Source organism: Macrobrachium nipponense, chromosome 43 (assembly GCF_015104395.2).
Source record: "Macrobrachium nipponense isolate FS-2020 chromosome 43, ASM1510439v2, whole genome shotgun sequence".
Lineage (NCBI taxonomy): Eukaryota > Metazoa > Arthropoda > Malacostraca > Decapoda > Palaemonidae > Macrobrachium > Macrobrachium nipponense.
The window spans coordinates 46,433,081-46,447,587 of NC_061104.1; the positions used below are offsets into that span (position 1 = coordinate 46,433,081).

The window sequence follows — 14,507 nt, forward strand, 5'->3', positions numbered from 1 at the left end:
TTCACGCTGGATAACAACACTAGCCCGTCCCGATAAGCTCATCCAGTTCCTACTATTTTAAGCGATAAACACTAATAGCCCTGATAAATGACTGTGGGTCATTTCCAAACATTCCGCTGATAAGGAATGCTTAACGGATCTTAATCACCAACGTCCTACAATAAGGGTGCAGACGTTTTCTGTTAAATAGATAGCCTAATAATATATTCATTTACGCTCTCTGTCTCGTATTATAATTCGGAGAAGGGACAGTTCATTAATAATACATTTGTTTGCGACTAGATAGACCCTTGGTTCTCAGACAGAATTAAGAACAGTCTGTATGCATTGTTTATTATGCATTATTCAATATTTACCACTGCTTCCCCTGCTGTACCATACTAGAGAGAGAGAGAGAGAGAGAGAGAGAGAGAGAGAGAGAGAGAGAGAGAGAGAGAGAGAGAGAGAGAAGTACCAATATTATTTATCAATTACCATTGTCTGTTATACTTTAGCGTACAAGAGAAGAGAGAGAGACGAGAGAGAGAGAGAGAGAGAGAGAGAGAGAGAGCAACAACATTATTCATCTATTACCACTGCTTCTCCAACTTTACTATACGAGAGAGAGAGAGAGAGAGAGAGAGAGAGAGAGAGAGAGAGAGAGAGCAATATTCACGTGAGGGCTCCCAAAAGATAATTTTTAGGGCCCACCTTATCAGCAGATAAAAGCAATCCATAAATCAGCCCAAAACTTACGACAAAATCCGGTCGAAATGAGATCGGCGCGAACCGGACAAGTAAGAACAACATCTTCGTTGTCAGTAACGTTAATAAATAACGTAAAAGCTCCTGCGTTATTTGGAACAAGAAGTGATTTTCTGTGGTGTCAGGCGTTGAAAGAAACGCTATTAATAAAGCAAAAGTGCGTTATTTAGAACAAGACATATCTCTTGAGTCTTGTCAAACGTTGTCAGTAACGTTATTAATAATGAAATAATAATGAAATATGTGATATTGCGAACAAAAATTGTTTTACTGTATTGTCAGGCGTTGTTAGTAACGTTATTAATAAAGAAAAGTGCTTTATTTAGAACAAGATATATCTCTTGAGTGGTGTCAAGCGTTGTGAATAACGTTATTAATTATGGAAATGGCGTTATTCATAATGAAAAGCCTCCCCTGCGTTATTTGACACAAGAAGTGATTTCCTGTGTTGTCAGACGTTGTCAGTAACGTTATTAATAATGAAATATGTGATATTGGGATTAAGAACTGTTTTTGTGTGTTATCAGGCATTGTCCTAACGTTATTAATAAAGAAAAGAGCGTTATTTGAAACAGGAAATGTTTTCGCGTGTTGTCAGGCGATGTTAGTGGCGTTATTAATAATGAGAAGACTCTCTTGCGTTATTTGGAAAAAGACCTGGTTTCTTGTGTTGTCAGTAACGTTATTAGTAGTGAAGAGCATCTCACGCGCTATCTGGAACAAGACTTTTTTTTTTCTGAGTGTTACCAGGCGTTGTTAGTAACGTTATTAGATAATGAAAAAGCTCCTGCGTTATTCGGAACGAGATGTGTTTCTCTGGGTGTTGTTAGTGACGTTATTAATGATGAAGAGATTTTCTTTCCTTATTTGGAAATGGCGTTATTAACAATGAAAAGCCTCCTGTGCGTTATTTGTAACAAGAAGTATTATTGTGTGTTGTTCAGGCGTTGTAAGTAACGTTATTAATAATGAAAAGTGCGTTACTTGGAACAAAAAGTGTTTATCTGTGTTGTTATGCGTTGTCAGCAACGTTGTTAATAATAAAATGAGTCTCGTGCGTTATTTTTTCTAAGTGTTGTCAGGCGTGTTAATAACGAGACGAATAGGTATTCTTGACGTTTATGCCGTATTATCAACGTGCCAAAAATCAGCGTTATTAGCAAAGAAACACCTGAAGAGGAGCGTTATTAGCAACCAGACGTGTTTCGGCGTACTAATAATGTTGTGATGCCAGTACCTTAGTACCGTAAACCATCAATAATGGCGGGTACAGACCGCGTAACCATAAAGCAAAACTAAATATTGTACAGGAAATACGGCGTATAATTAACGTAGCGCCGTTGTTAAAAAAAAATTCTGTTTGTTGTTATAATAAATGACGACGTTATTTCTGGCTGGGCATTGTGAATAACAAGGCAAGGGGAACGTGTGACATAATTATTCATGTGACGCCGGCAAAAGTAGAGAAATTAAAATATACCGTAAAATGATGTCGATAAACATACTCGGCGGAGAGAAGGAACCGGCGAGAATGAGAGGGAATAGAAAAACCGAGAGAATTCGGGCAAAGAGGGGAAGGTGATAAAAAGGAGAGGAAAAGGAGAACAGAGGGAAAATGGAAAGGAGGGTGGAGGGAAAGGAGAGTGAATAGAAATGGCGAAACAGGTTGAAAAGAGAAAGATAAAAGGGGGATAAGAATAAGAAAGAACGTAAAAGGAGGAAGTGGAATACAGAAAATGTGAGGATTACGGAAAATAGATGGAAATAGAGAATAATAGAAACAGTGTTTACTATGAGCCAAAGGGCATAAGCGAACACTCCAAAAGGACATAAGAAGAGGGAAAAATGTGGTTATAAATATGGACACAAAGAAATTTGGACATTACTGGAGAGAGAGAGAGAGAGAGAGAGAGAGAGAGAGAGAGAAAGAGAGAGAGAGAGAATTATTCTGACAGTTATGTGGAAATAATGATCAAATCTCAAAACCAGAGAGAGAGAGAGAGAGAGAGAGAGAGAGAGAGGGAGAGAGAGAGAGAGAGAGAGAGAGTCAGCCACGGCCCGGTGATGGCCTGTCCTAAAGCGCCGCTAACTTTAACCGTAAATCAAATAAAAACTACTGAGGCTAGAGGGCTGCATGTTTGATGATGAGAGGGTGGATGATCAACGTACCAATTTGTAGCCCTCTATCCTCAGTAGTTTTTAAGATTTGATCTAAAACGAGGAGGAATGAATAAATCCCTGCTTTCTTTCAGAGAATCTTCGTAAGAGAAGTAACACGAACAACAAGACAACAGAATCTCAAATACAGTTCAATCAAATATGCAAATGAAGGTAAGGCAAAAGATCGTGTGCACAGTTTCTTTATTTTATATATATATTTTTTTTACCTCTTCGGCATAACCAGTAAACCAATTGATAACAGCGATACGAGAAATAGCCATAATCCGATAATGAAAGTCATAGATTAGCGAAGTCGATAAGGAGTAAGTCTCATTTCGGCGAAGCCGATCTGAAAGCATAGAAGCTGGTGTCCCGAGGTGTTCCAACACGATTCATTAATAAAATAATAATAATAATAATAATAATAATAATAATAATAATAATAATAATAATAATACGGCAGAATTCAGCGAATTAATCTCATATATTATCTTTTCTATTTTTCTTATTACTCGCTTCTCTGGCTCAGCGATATACTTCTTAGTAACTGGTCAATATTAAGAAGTATCGCCGAGCCAAAAAAAGAGAGGAATAAGAAAAATAGAAAAGATAATATATAAGATTATTTCGCTGAATTCTGCCATTTTATTCAACAGAATTTGTTTAAAAGAGGGACTTCTTCCAAAATAATAATAATAATAATAAGTCTTGTTGAAAAGGATTGCTGCATCAGCTCCATTAATTTTGTTTAGAGTCTTCTCTATTTTCCTTATTAAGGATTTCTCAATGTTGCTGAAACTGGCAAGCAACGTGCCAAAGGGGATCGTCAAATCCAGTGTAGTCATATTGAATGATCTTTATTACTGCTATATACATATATTACTGTTACAAGTTTCTCTCTCTCTCTCTCTCTCTCTCTCTCTCTCTCTCTCTCTCTCTCTCTCTCTGACGTTTCGCCCAGATCTGCCAGGGCATGGTCACAGCGATGGTTGCCTTAACAAAATCCTGACGCCGTATACCCCCTCCAAATTTTGCCTTACTTCTTCGACGGAGTTCCTGGAGAAAATCCGGGATACCCCTGGCGACGGCACTATGGCGTCCCTCGACGTGGAGTCCCTGTTTACCAACGTCCCCGTCGATGAAACAATAGGCATCATTTTGGAAAAGGTCTACAGGAACCCTGACAAGCAACCTCCGAACATCCCGGAAGAATCGCTTAAGACACTCCTAGACATCTGTACGAAGAGAGCCCCCTTCACCACCCACAGAGGACAGATGTTTCGTCAGAAAGACGGCGTGGCAATGGGGTCCCCCTTGGGCGTCCTCTTTGCCAACTTTTACATGGGTACCGTTGAAGAGCGGGTTTTTTCGCAGCACCGATGTCCCCGGACGTATGCCAGATACATCGATGACATATTTGTTCAAGCTGACTCCGAGGAAGAGGTTGAAGCCCTTCGCCAGCAGTTCCTGCGCAACAGCGCCCTTAATTTCACAATTGAATTTAGCAGCGAAGATCGGCTCCCCTTCCTCGACGTCCTAATTACGAAGACTACCCCGAAGATGACCACCACCGTCTACACCAAATCTACTAACTTGGGACTTTGCTTAAATGGAGAGAGTGAGTGTCCTGCGAGGTTCAAGACCACCACCGTCAGGGCCTTCGTGAGGAGGGCCTTAACGCACTGTTCAGCGTGGCAGGACACCCACGCAGAACTGGACCGAGCCTCACAAATGATGATTAATAACGGTTATTCCAACAAGCTGGTCAACAGGGAGATCAGAACAGCCTTAAACAAATGGTACATGGAGGACGGAGAGAATAAAGAGAATCCCCCCTCCGAGGATATACGTATTTTCTACAAGTCCTTCATGCACCACGGATACAAAGAAGAGGAGAGATTGTAGAAGAGAACGTCACCCCCGTGGAGGAAGGAAAGAGGCTCTCTCTTATAATCTATTATAAGAACAGGAGAACAAGGGACCATGATTATGAGAAATAACCCTACCCCGCCTGCAGGAGATCCCCTGAAGCAGAATAACGTCGTCTACCAGTACACATGCCCTATCCAAGGATGTCCTGGAGTTTATATCGGTATGACAACGTTACGACTGTCTAAGAGGATCTCCTGTCACGCCCAGAACGGTGCCATAAAACACTACGCCCTCACCGCCCACCAACAGCACGTCGTGCGTGAGGATATCGTAAAAAACACAAAGATAATTGGAAGAGCCCCCGATCAGCGACGCCTACGCCTCCTTGAGGCATTATTTATCCTCGAGCAAAAACCCTTCCTTAATACGACACAGGAACCCTTCCTGCTGCCCATCTGTATAAGGAAGACCCAGCCCCCCCATCCAGACGAGAACACCAGCGCCCAGGACGGGGCCAATATCGAAGAGGTTGGTAGAAATACCAGGAGTTACGTCACCACGGTCGCAGCCAATGAAAACCCGGCTCCAGGTGACGTAACACACCTGAGAAAATCAACGCGCCTCGAGAGTTTCCGACGCCTGGCCGCCAGCCAATGAAAAGTCGAGCACCCTCCGGGTCCTGCAGGAGCATCCGTGAGCGCCCGCACGACCATGATATATAGCGAAGGACTCACCACTAAGATGCTACGGGCTGCTCTATGAGCAAGAGCTCGTGCTGGCATAAAGCCAGCTTAATCTTCAACAACAACATCACCACTAAGATGCCTACTGGGCTGCTCTATTGTCCAAGAGCCGTCGGGCTTGGTCATAAAGCCAGCTTAATCTTAAACAACAACAACAACAACCACTAAGATTTCATACGGGCTGTTCTGTGAGCAAGAGCCCGTGCTGGCACAAGGCCGGCTTAATCTTAAACAACAACCACTAAGATTCAGTCCTCCAGCAACCATCGCTGTGACCATGCCCTGGCAGATCTGGGCGAAACGTCAGAGAGAGAGAGAGAGAGAGAGAAACTTGTAACAGTAATATATGTATATAGCAGTAATAAAGATCATTCAATATGACTACACTGGATTTGACGATCCCCTTTGGCACGTTGCTTGCCAGTTTCAGCAACATTGAGAAATCCTTAATAAGGAAAATAGAGAAGACTCTACACAAAATTAATGGAGCTGATGCAGCAATCCTTTACAACAAGACTTGTTTAAAAGAGGGTCTACTCCCAAGATATAATATTAATAATAATAATAATAATAATAATAATAATAATAATAATAATAATAATAATAATGATAATATAGGGGGAGTAAATCCACAGCATAGTACTGTGAATTTACTTTCCCATTTTATTGACTCATGTGATTATGAGTTTTCTTTGAATATTATTATTATTATTATTATTATTATTATTATTATTATTATTATTATTATTATTATTATTATTATTATTATTATTATGTCGTTACTATTATTTCAACATGCATTTAGAAAAAGGTTCATAAATGAAATGTGCTATGGAAGAAGTCAAAGAGGTAGGTGTTATAGATCAGAGCATGACATCACAGCTCACACTACAGGCTGCAAAGAATAATGATTAATCAACAAAAAAAAATATTTGTAAATTGAAAACCATTAAGAAACCACGGGTTGATGAGAGAATTTGGGTTACAAAGAGTGGGAACCAAAATCCCTAAATATTAGAATCAGGTACACAAGGTGAATAAGCAAAAGAAAATCATCTTTTTCGTTTGTCCGCCCCGGTGGAAGGCAAGGTAGGTAAGAGATTGGGAAGGTAGGGGGAGACATGAAACATCCACCATCCTCCTGTAAACATGTTTGCCCGCCCAGAGTGGAGGCAGGGTAGGTAAAGGATCTACCCCTCCTACTCCAAACCTGTTTTTCCGGCCAGGGTGGGGGCGGGATAGGTAGGGGATCATGAGCATTGGGGAGACATGGCGAGCAGCGCCGGGTTCCAGCACAGCGTAGCGCACGCCATCAAGTTCGTTTATAATAGCGGTTCTTAACCGAGTTATTAACAATGACTATAATAATTCTTATCTTTTAATATCAGGAATTTTACAATGAAGAGCAAAACCTAAAATATTCTAATATACTTCTTGTAGGAATTTTCAGCTGTCAAAAATAGGCATTCAATTTCTGCGCCTCATCCCATATTAATAGTGCCTATTTATAACAAGAATTCGTACCCAAATTATAAAAAAAATTTAATAATTCTTATCTTTGAACATTTGGGATTTCACAATGAAGAGCAAAAGCTACAAAGGGAGTTGTGCAGGACATCAAAGGATTGTAATTCATATCGACAGCAAAATGACTGAGGATGTTACTTTCAGGATGTATAATATTGGCCCAAAGGCCAAGCACTGGAACATATGAGGTCATTCAGCGCTGAAACGGAAACTGACAGTAAAATGGTTTGAAAGGCGTAACAGGAGGAAGACCTCAAAGCAGTTGCACTTCCAAACAATCGTTAGGGGAGGGTTAAGGAAAGTATGATGGAAGAGAGAAGAAAGAGAATATGAACGGAGCTACAACAAACGGAATGAAAGGGGGTTGCAACTAGGAGCAGGAGCCGCGCTACATAGAACCTTAAGCAATGGCTACAATCCACCGCATGAGTTGCAGTGACATCACTCTTTCAGTGATGTAATTGATAACAATTTAAGTAACATAATCTTACGACTCCACTTCACAGGACTTGAAGCGACTTTCGTCCACCAGATGCGGGAAAGGATCCTTCATCGTGATGGGCGTAGGAGTCCTCTTCCTGCTGTTCGGAATCGCGTGCGCTGTCGGAGGAGTCGATGAGGATGACGACGGTGAAAGTCTGTTTGTCGTAGGAACCGCGATCGGGATTTCATTTGGAGGTATGGAGCGTTCTCCTTTCAAAGAAGACGTTATTACTGAATATATATATATATCATATATATATATATATATATATATATATATATATATAATCTATATATATATCTCCTATATACAGACATATAAATCTTGCGATAGCGGTGTGGTCTAAGGCTTCACTGTGCGTCTTGAATATGTTGGTTTTCGATGGTTCGCGCCCGTTAGTCGACAAATTTCTTATCGACTAAAAAATTCCCTTGCGGTTAATATATATATGATGATATTATTAATTCCAAGGTAGAGCGAATTCAGATATTAAAGGACATTTGTAGCTCGATGTATGTATATGAATCACGGTAAGGTATGGACTCATAGATAGATATTAATAGATATATATATATATATATATATATTATATATATTATATATATATATATATTATATATATATAATATGTAAACGAATTTTTCTGTTAAAACAAGATACGTCTCAAGTATAAAAGGCCCACTAAAACACTGGTTTAAAGCTAAGGACTACTATATTTCGGTAGACTAACTTCCACCCTTATCAATCTTGGACACACATAGGAAAGAGAAAATGATATGGAGACAACGAAACGGGTTGGTTAAAGTAGTACATGCTATTACCAAACAGTTGCAAGAAAAGCTAATGGATGTGATGGTAAGAAGAGGAGTGGCAGGAGTATATCTGATCTTGTTAAAAATATATCTGCAAGGGCAACTAAACAGTGATTTTGATGAGAAGGATGTGGGGAGAAAATGGACGAAATCTTGAAGTAAGATGAAGGACTGTAAGAAGCGTATGCAAAATTTCAGGATGTGGTAATTAAGTTGTCAAAGAGCTTTTGCGGTTTCAGTGTGTGGAGGAGAGAGAGAGAGAGAAAAACAGTGAGTGGACGGAAGAAAAAAACTCACGCGTATGGTAATAGGAAAATAGATTTTATTTGGAGCACAACGGTAACTCGGAAGATACCTTATTTCTATAGCAATGCAGGAGGTTAGATAAAATGGTCAAGAAGATGCTAAGTAACAGAAAGAAGGCATTAATAAACTAATGCAAATAAATAGAGGTTAATGAGCATAGGGATTAATATTCTGAAGATTCGTTGAATGCACAACATAAAGAAAGAGTCAGCAGAGTTGAATGATGCAAGAACGTGAGGGGTTAAAGTAATTTCGAGAATACTTGTAGAAATTACTATTGAGGACGGTGAAATAGGAGAGTTAGGAAGCCAAAGGATAGAAAATATATAAAATATACCAAAATTTGACGAGTCTTTTTTTAATGCTTACGACAACCTCTCTATGAAAATATATCTAAATTTTTCCCCTTTGCAGTATTCTGCCTCATCACGGGAGCACTCATCTGCCTGTGTCAAGATTGCTGTTGTTTCTGCATGCAACCTTATCCAGAGGTCCAACACGTTCCGTCTGGTCAGGGCTACTCACAGCAACAATTTGTCAATGGGGTGCAACCGATACAACAGCCTCTTCACCAGCAACTTTACCCTCCGCAACCTTACTTGACCTCTCAGGCTCAACCTCCCTTCAGCCTGACCCAACAGCAAAGTATGTTTAATGCGGCTGGTTAAGAATAATATTTCTGATAATAACATTTTAAGAATAGTTGGGGGAAAGTTTTGTGAAACACAGCGCTTGCTATAGTAAAGAGTTTTGGCCACCTAAAAAAAAGAAAACAGTAATATATAGAAATTAAAGTCCCTTACGGAAATACATAATGCAAACTGTAAACTCTTCATCTGTTTAGGATTCTCATATATATATATAATTTATTATTATAAATAATAATCCTATATATATAATATATATAATTATATATATATATATAATATATATATATATACATATTTATATATATATATATATATATATAAAATTAAATGTTTATTATTATTTTATTTTTATTTTATTATTATTATTATCATTATATTATTATTTATTATTATTATTATTATTATTGTTGCTGTTGTTGTTGTTGTTGTTGTATATTTATAGTAATGGGAACGTAAAAAGTCGAAGTGATGATGCACTGCATTACTACCCTAAAACAAATCTCCCTGTATTTTACTTATATTTTTATTTACTTATTAATTTTAAACAAAATTTTTCTTCAACAACTGATCTCTTCTTTCTGCATTTCCTATTACCTTCTGTTACTCCTTTCTAACGAACTCCAAATTCTTTGGAAAATTGAACTCCAAGTCAATAGCTCCTTTAGTGTGCTTGTTTCATGACTGCCTCACCTGCAACGGAGATAAACATTAAATTTTTGTCCAAATTTCAACAGGCTGGCCACTCAACGCCAACGAACAGTACACGCATCCCGCAAATAGGGTCACGACCTACGGTGACCTAACTAGACCAATGGGCATCAGTTCCTTGAAAGAGGACTCCATCGTGCAGCAGATCAGGGCAGTCCCTCAGGGTTACATCAACCCTGTGTTTCCAGAGCCACAGGGAAGGTTTTATCCCCAGCAAGCGACGGCCCCCAGCGCACCTGCCTTGGATATGAATCCGCCACCATATGAGCCTTGAGAAGTGTGTTGTTTTGTTACTTAGTGGGTTACCTGGCGTCACATCTGCTAGGGTTACTATACTAGATTCACATCAACCGTGCATTTGACGTCTAGGCCAGTCCCTTACGACGCTCCTGATTGGCTGTTGATAAGCCAATCTCAGGGCTGGAAGCTCTCAGTCTCTCGAGAGTTCACATAGGCAGGATGTATGTTCCATCTCTCCTGAAAGACGTATCCTTCAGGAGACACTGAGAGTTTCCAGCCCTGTGATTGGCTTATCAACAGCCAATCAAGAGCGTCGTAAGGGACTGGCCTAGACATCAAATGCACGGTTGATGTGACTCTACTATAACAATGAAGCCTTGAGAAGTAAGGGAATTTATTAATCAGTGGTTTATCTGGCGTCACATCTGCTAGAGTCACCAACGCTTAAGTCTCGGGAAGTGAGGCGGATTCATTTCTATCATAAAGAAGTGAAACAGTTTCAACAACCGATTGATTTGTGATTATTATGGTCTTATAATATCAAAGTTCACCTTCATCGAGTTTAGTATATCTTAGTTTAACCAGACCACTGAGCTGACTAACAGCTCTCCTAGGGTTGGCCCGAAGGATTAGATATTTTTATATGGTTAGGAACCAATTGGTTACCTAGCAACGTGACCTACAGCTTATTGTGGGATCCGAACCACATTATATCGAGAAATGCATTTCTACTCCCCAGAAATTAATTCCTCTGATTCCTCGTTGGCAGAGCGGAGAGTCGAACTCGCAACTACCGAACCGGTAGGCGAGCACGTAACCCACTCGTCCAACGAGGACTTCATCTACATAGAAAATCCCACACAAATAAGATGATGTTACAATATTAAGGGTCATTGACGCAGAATATCTAAAAAAACTAAAATAAAGAAAAAATAGAAAAAAAAAAAAATCTCTTAAGGACTTGGGTGTGGAAGGTAACAAAATATCTATCGCCTAAACAACGAACCGACTGCAAAGAAAAATGAATGTTAAGTCATTAAAATCACTTGATACAAATACCTATTTAATTATATCGAAGTAGGCAAGAGAAAAGAACAACTTTGCCTAAAGCAAAACTCTAGAGGTTAGAAAATCACTTCTCAAAATAAATAACCAGATTTTCCTTAAGTGAACCTAACATATCCTACTGAGACAAAGTGTGTGTGTGTGTGTGTTATTTTATACTTACAGGAAGGAATACTAAAAATACGTAATTACAATATAAAAATGTTACAGATTCGATTTTGTTTCAATTGCAGCAAATGCAGTCTACCACGAATTTTCTTGCATGACGAAAATCCTAATAGATATATGGATATATAATTAACTAAATAGCAAAGTCAACGAAAACAGCCATTATTTTCAGTTTCTTTAGGTGAAGGACCCAGTAAAGCTTGGTGTCACTGAAATGACAAGGAAATCAGTCCACAAGTTGATAATAGACACAAAAGCCTTGAAATGTTACACATAATGTTAAACAAATGACAAGTGGGTCTGCTCTTCTCTATTCCATTCTATTTGTATGCCATTCTCTCGGGTATTTTGTTATTCCAAATGCAAAAATAAGATGCAACTGAAGTAAGTGAACGCCATAATATTAACATCTTTCATAAACATATAAAGGAATGTGTACTATATTGATAAAATTAAGTACAATACAGATATCTGTAAAAGAGCAAATACATTTTTGCACGCAAATTATGTGAAGTTTTTATTTTATGTATTCCCCTCTATTTTAATCATTCATACTATCAAGCCGTTTCGTTAACCAATAGTTCCGTTAAAAACTGCACAATTATTGCAGTTGCTTCTTACACAAACACCATTCACAAACGGCATCGGAAGCGCGCATGTCTGACGTTAAGTCTTTCGCTTATATTCAATATAATATTTCTTTATATGTATAAGCCAATGGGCAGTTAAACACCTTGTTAAGGAGAAGAGGAGATGCTTGACAAGAATCAGTGGGGATACTAAAATGAGTTAATTGAGTATCCAGTTTCTCAAGTTCCTTGATTGAGTAGATAATTGGAAACAGCAGATTAAAATAACAACAACAACAACAACAACAACAACAACAACAACACAATAATAATAATAATAATAATAATAATTAATAATAATAATAATAATAATAATAATAATAATAATAAAATAGTAACGACTCCTAAACTCATAATATAATAGGCTTCCCAAACAATAATAATAATAATAATATAATAATAATAATAATAATAATAATTAATAATAAAATAATAATAAATAATAATAATAATAATAATAATAATAATAATAATAATAATATACGACATCAAGCTGTATGGTAAGAGCATCAAGGAATAGATACCCTAATCCAGACTGTAAGGATTGTATCTGGGGACACTCAGGATGGAGTTTGGAATAGAAAAATGCGCCTTAGTTCAACATACAAAAAGGCAAAGTAAACGAGAAACTGAAGGATAAAGCTATCAGATGGGAGCAACATCAAACACATAGATGAGACAGGATACAAATACCTGGGAATAAAATGGAAGGAGGATGAATAAAAACACAAGAGATGAAGGATTACGATCAGGAAAGAATATATGCAGAGACTCAAGGCGATACTCAAGTCAAAACTCAAACGCCGGAAATATGATAAAAGCCATAAAACACATGGCAGTGCCAGTAATCAGATACAGCGCAGGAATAGTGGAATGGACGAAGGCAGAACTCCGCAGCATAGATCAGAAAACCAGGAAACATATGACAATACACAAAGCACTACACCCAAGAGCAAATACTGACAGACTATACATAACACGAAAGGAAGGAGGGAGAGGACTACTATGTATAGAGGACTGCGTCAACATCGAGAACAGAGCACTGGGGCAATATCTGAAAACCAGTGAAGACGAGTGGCTAAAGAGTGCATGGGAAGAAGGACTAATAAAAGTAGACGAAGACCCAGAAATAAACAGACAGGAGAATGACAGACAGAACAGAGGACTGGCACAACAAACCAATGCACGGACAATACATGAGACAGACTAAAGAACTAGCCAGCGATGACACATGGCAATGGCTACAGAGAGGGGAGAGCTAAAGAAGGAAACTGAAGGAATGATAACAGCGGCACAAGATCAGGGGCCCTAAGAACCAGATATGTTCAAAAGAACGATAGATGGAAATAACATCTCTCCCATATGTAGGAAGTGCAATACGAAAAATGAAACCATAAACCACATAGCAAGCGAATGCCCGGCACTTGCACAGAACCAGTACAAAAAGAGGTATGATTCAGTGGCAAAAGCCCTCCACTGGAACCTGTGCAAGAAACATCAGCTACCTTTCAGTGATAAGTGGTACGAGCACCAACCTGAAGGAGTGATAGAAAACGATCGGGCAAAGATCCTCTGCGACTATGGTATCAGGACGGATAGGGTGATACGTGCAAACAGACCAGACGTGACGTTGATTGACAAAGTCAAGAAGAAAGTATCACTCATTGATGTCGCAATACCATGGGACACCAGAGTTGAAGAGAAAGAGAGGGAAAAAATGGATAAAGTATCAAGATCTGAAAATAGAAAATAAGAAGGATATGGATATGCCAGTGGAAATCGTACCCATAATCATAGGAGCACTAGGCACGATCCCAAGATCCCTGAAAAGGAATCTAGAAAAACTAGAGGCTGAAGTAGCTCCAGAACTCATGCAGAAGAGTGTGATCCTAGAAACGGCACACATAGTAAAATAAGTGATGGACTCCTAAGGAGGCAGGATGCAACCCGGAACCCCACACTATAAATACCACCCAGTCGAATTGGAGGACTGTGATAGAGCAAAAAAAAAAAAAAAAAAAAAAAAAAAAAAAAAAAATCATCATCATCATAATATTCTATCATCATTATTATGATGATGATGATGATGATGATAATATAATATTATTATTATTATTATTATTATTTGAGTGGGGTTTATAGTTATTTTAATGCTGATTATGTTAGATATAAATAATAATTATAATTATTATAATAATTATTCATTATTATTAATTAACTCTATATCGATCGGCTGCATAGTATCGGCATTCGTGTGCCGTGTTAAAAGGGCATAAAAGCTTAATATTAGATAGTTTATTATGAAAGTACTGGCTGTCATGGACGTATTGCATTTTGGGTGTGATTTGAAGAGCTCCAACCCTTTAATGAAACTGGTTATGAAACAATGAACGGGTACT

The 14,507-nt window shown here is 38.4% G+C and overlaps 1 protein-coding gene across 3 annotated transcripts; it reads left to right on the top strand.

Annotated features, from left to right (window-relative positions):
• The first annotated feature begins 747 nt into the window (after positions 1–747).
• Positions 748–11,195, top strand: LOC135213718 (uncharacterized). 3 transcript variants are annotated; one of them, XM_064247827.1, is made up of 5 exons: positions 749–776; positions 2,997–3,075; positions 7,553–7,724; positions 9,063–9,293; positions 10,033–11,195. In XM_064247827.1, the coding sequence occupies exons 2-5, from the start codon at positions 3,064–3,066 to the stop codon at positions 10,278–10,280; spliced, it is 663 nt and encodes a 220-aa protein (XP_064103897.1). In that variant the 5' UTR covers positions 749–776; positions 2,997–3,063; the 3' UTR covers positions 10,281–11,195. The 3 variants fall into 3 exon arrangements, with proteins under 3 accessions (XP_064103898.1, XP_064103897.1, XP_064103896.1); XM_064247826.1 differs by having other exon boundaries at positions 765–901; XM_064247828.1 differs by lacking the exon at positions 7,553–7,724 and having other exon boundaries at positions 748–776.
• The last annotated feature ends 3,312 nt before the right edge of the window (positions 11,196–14,507 follow it).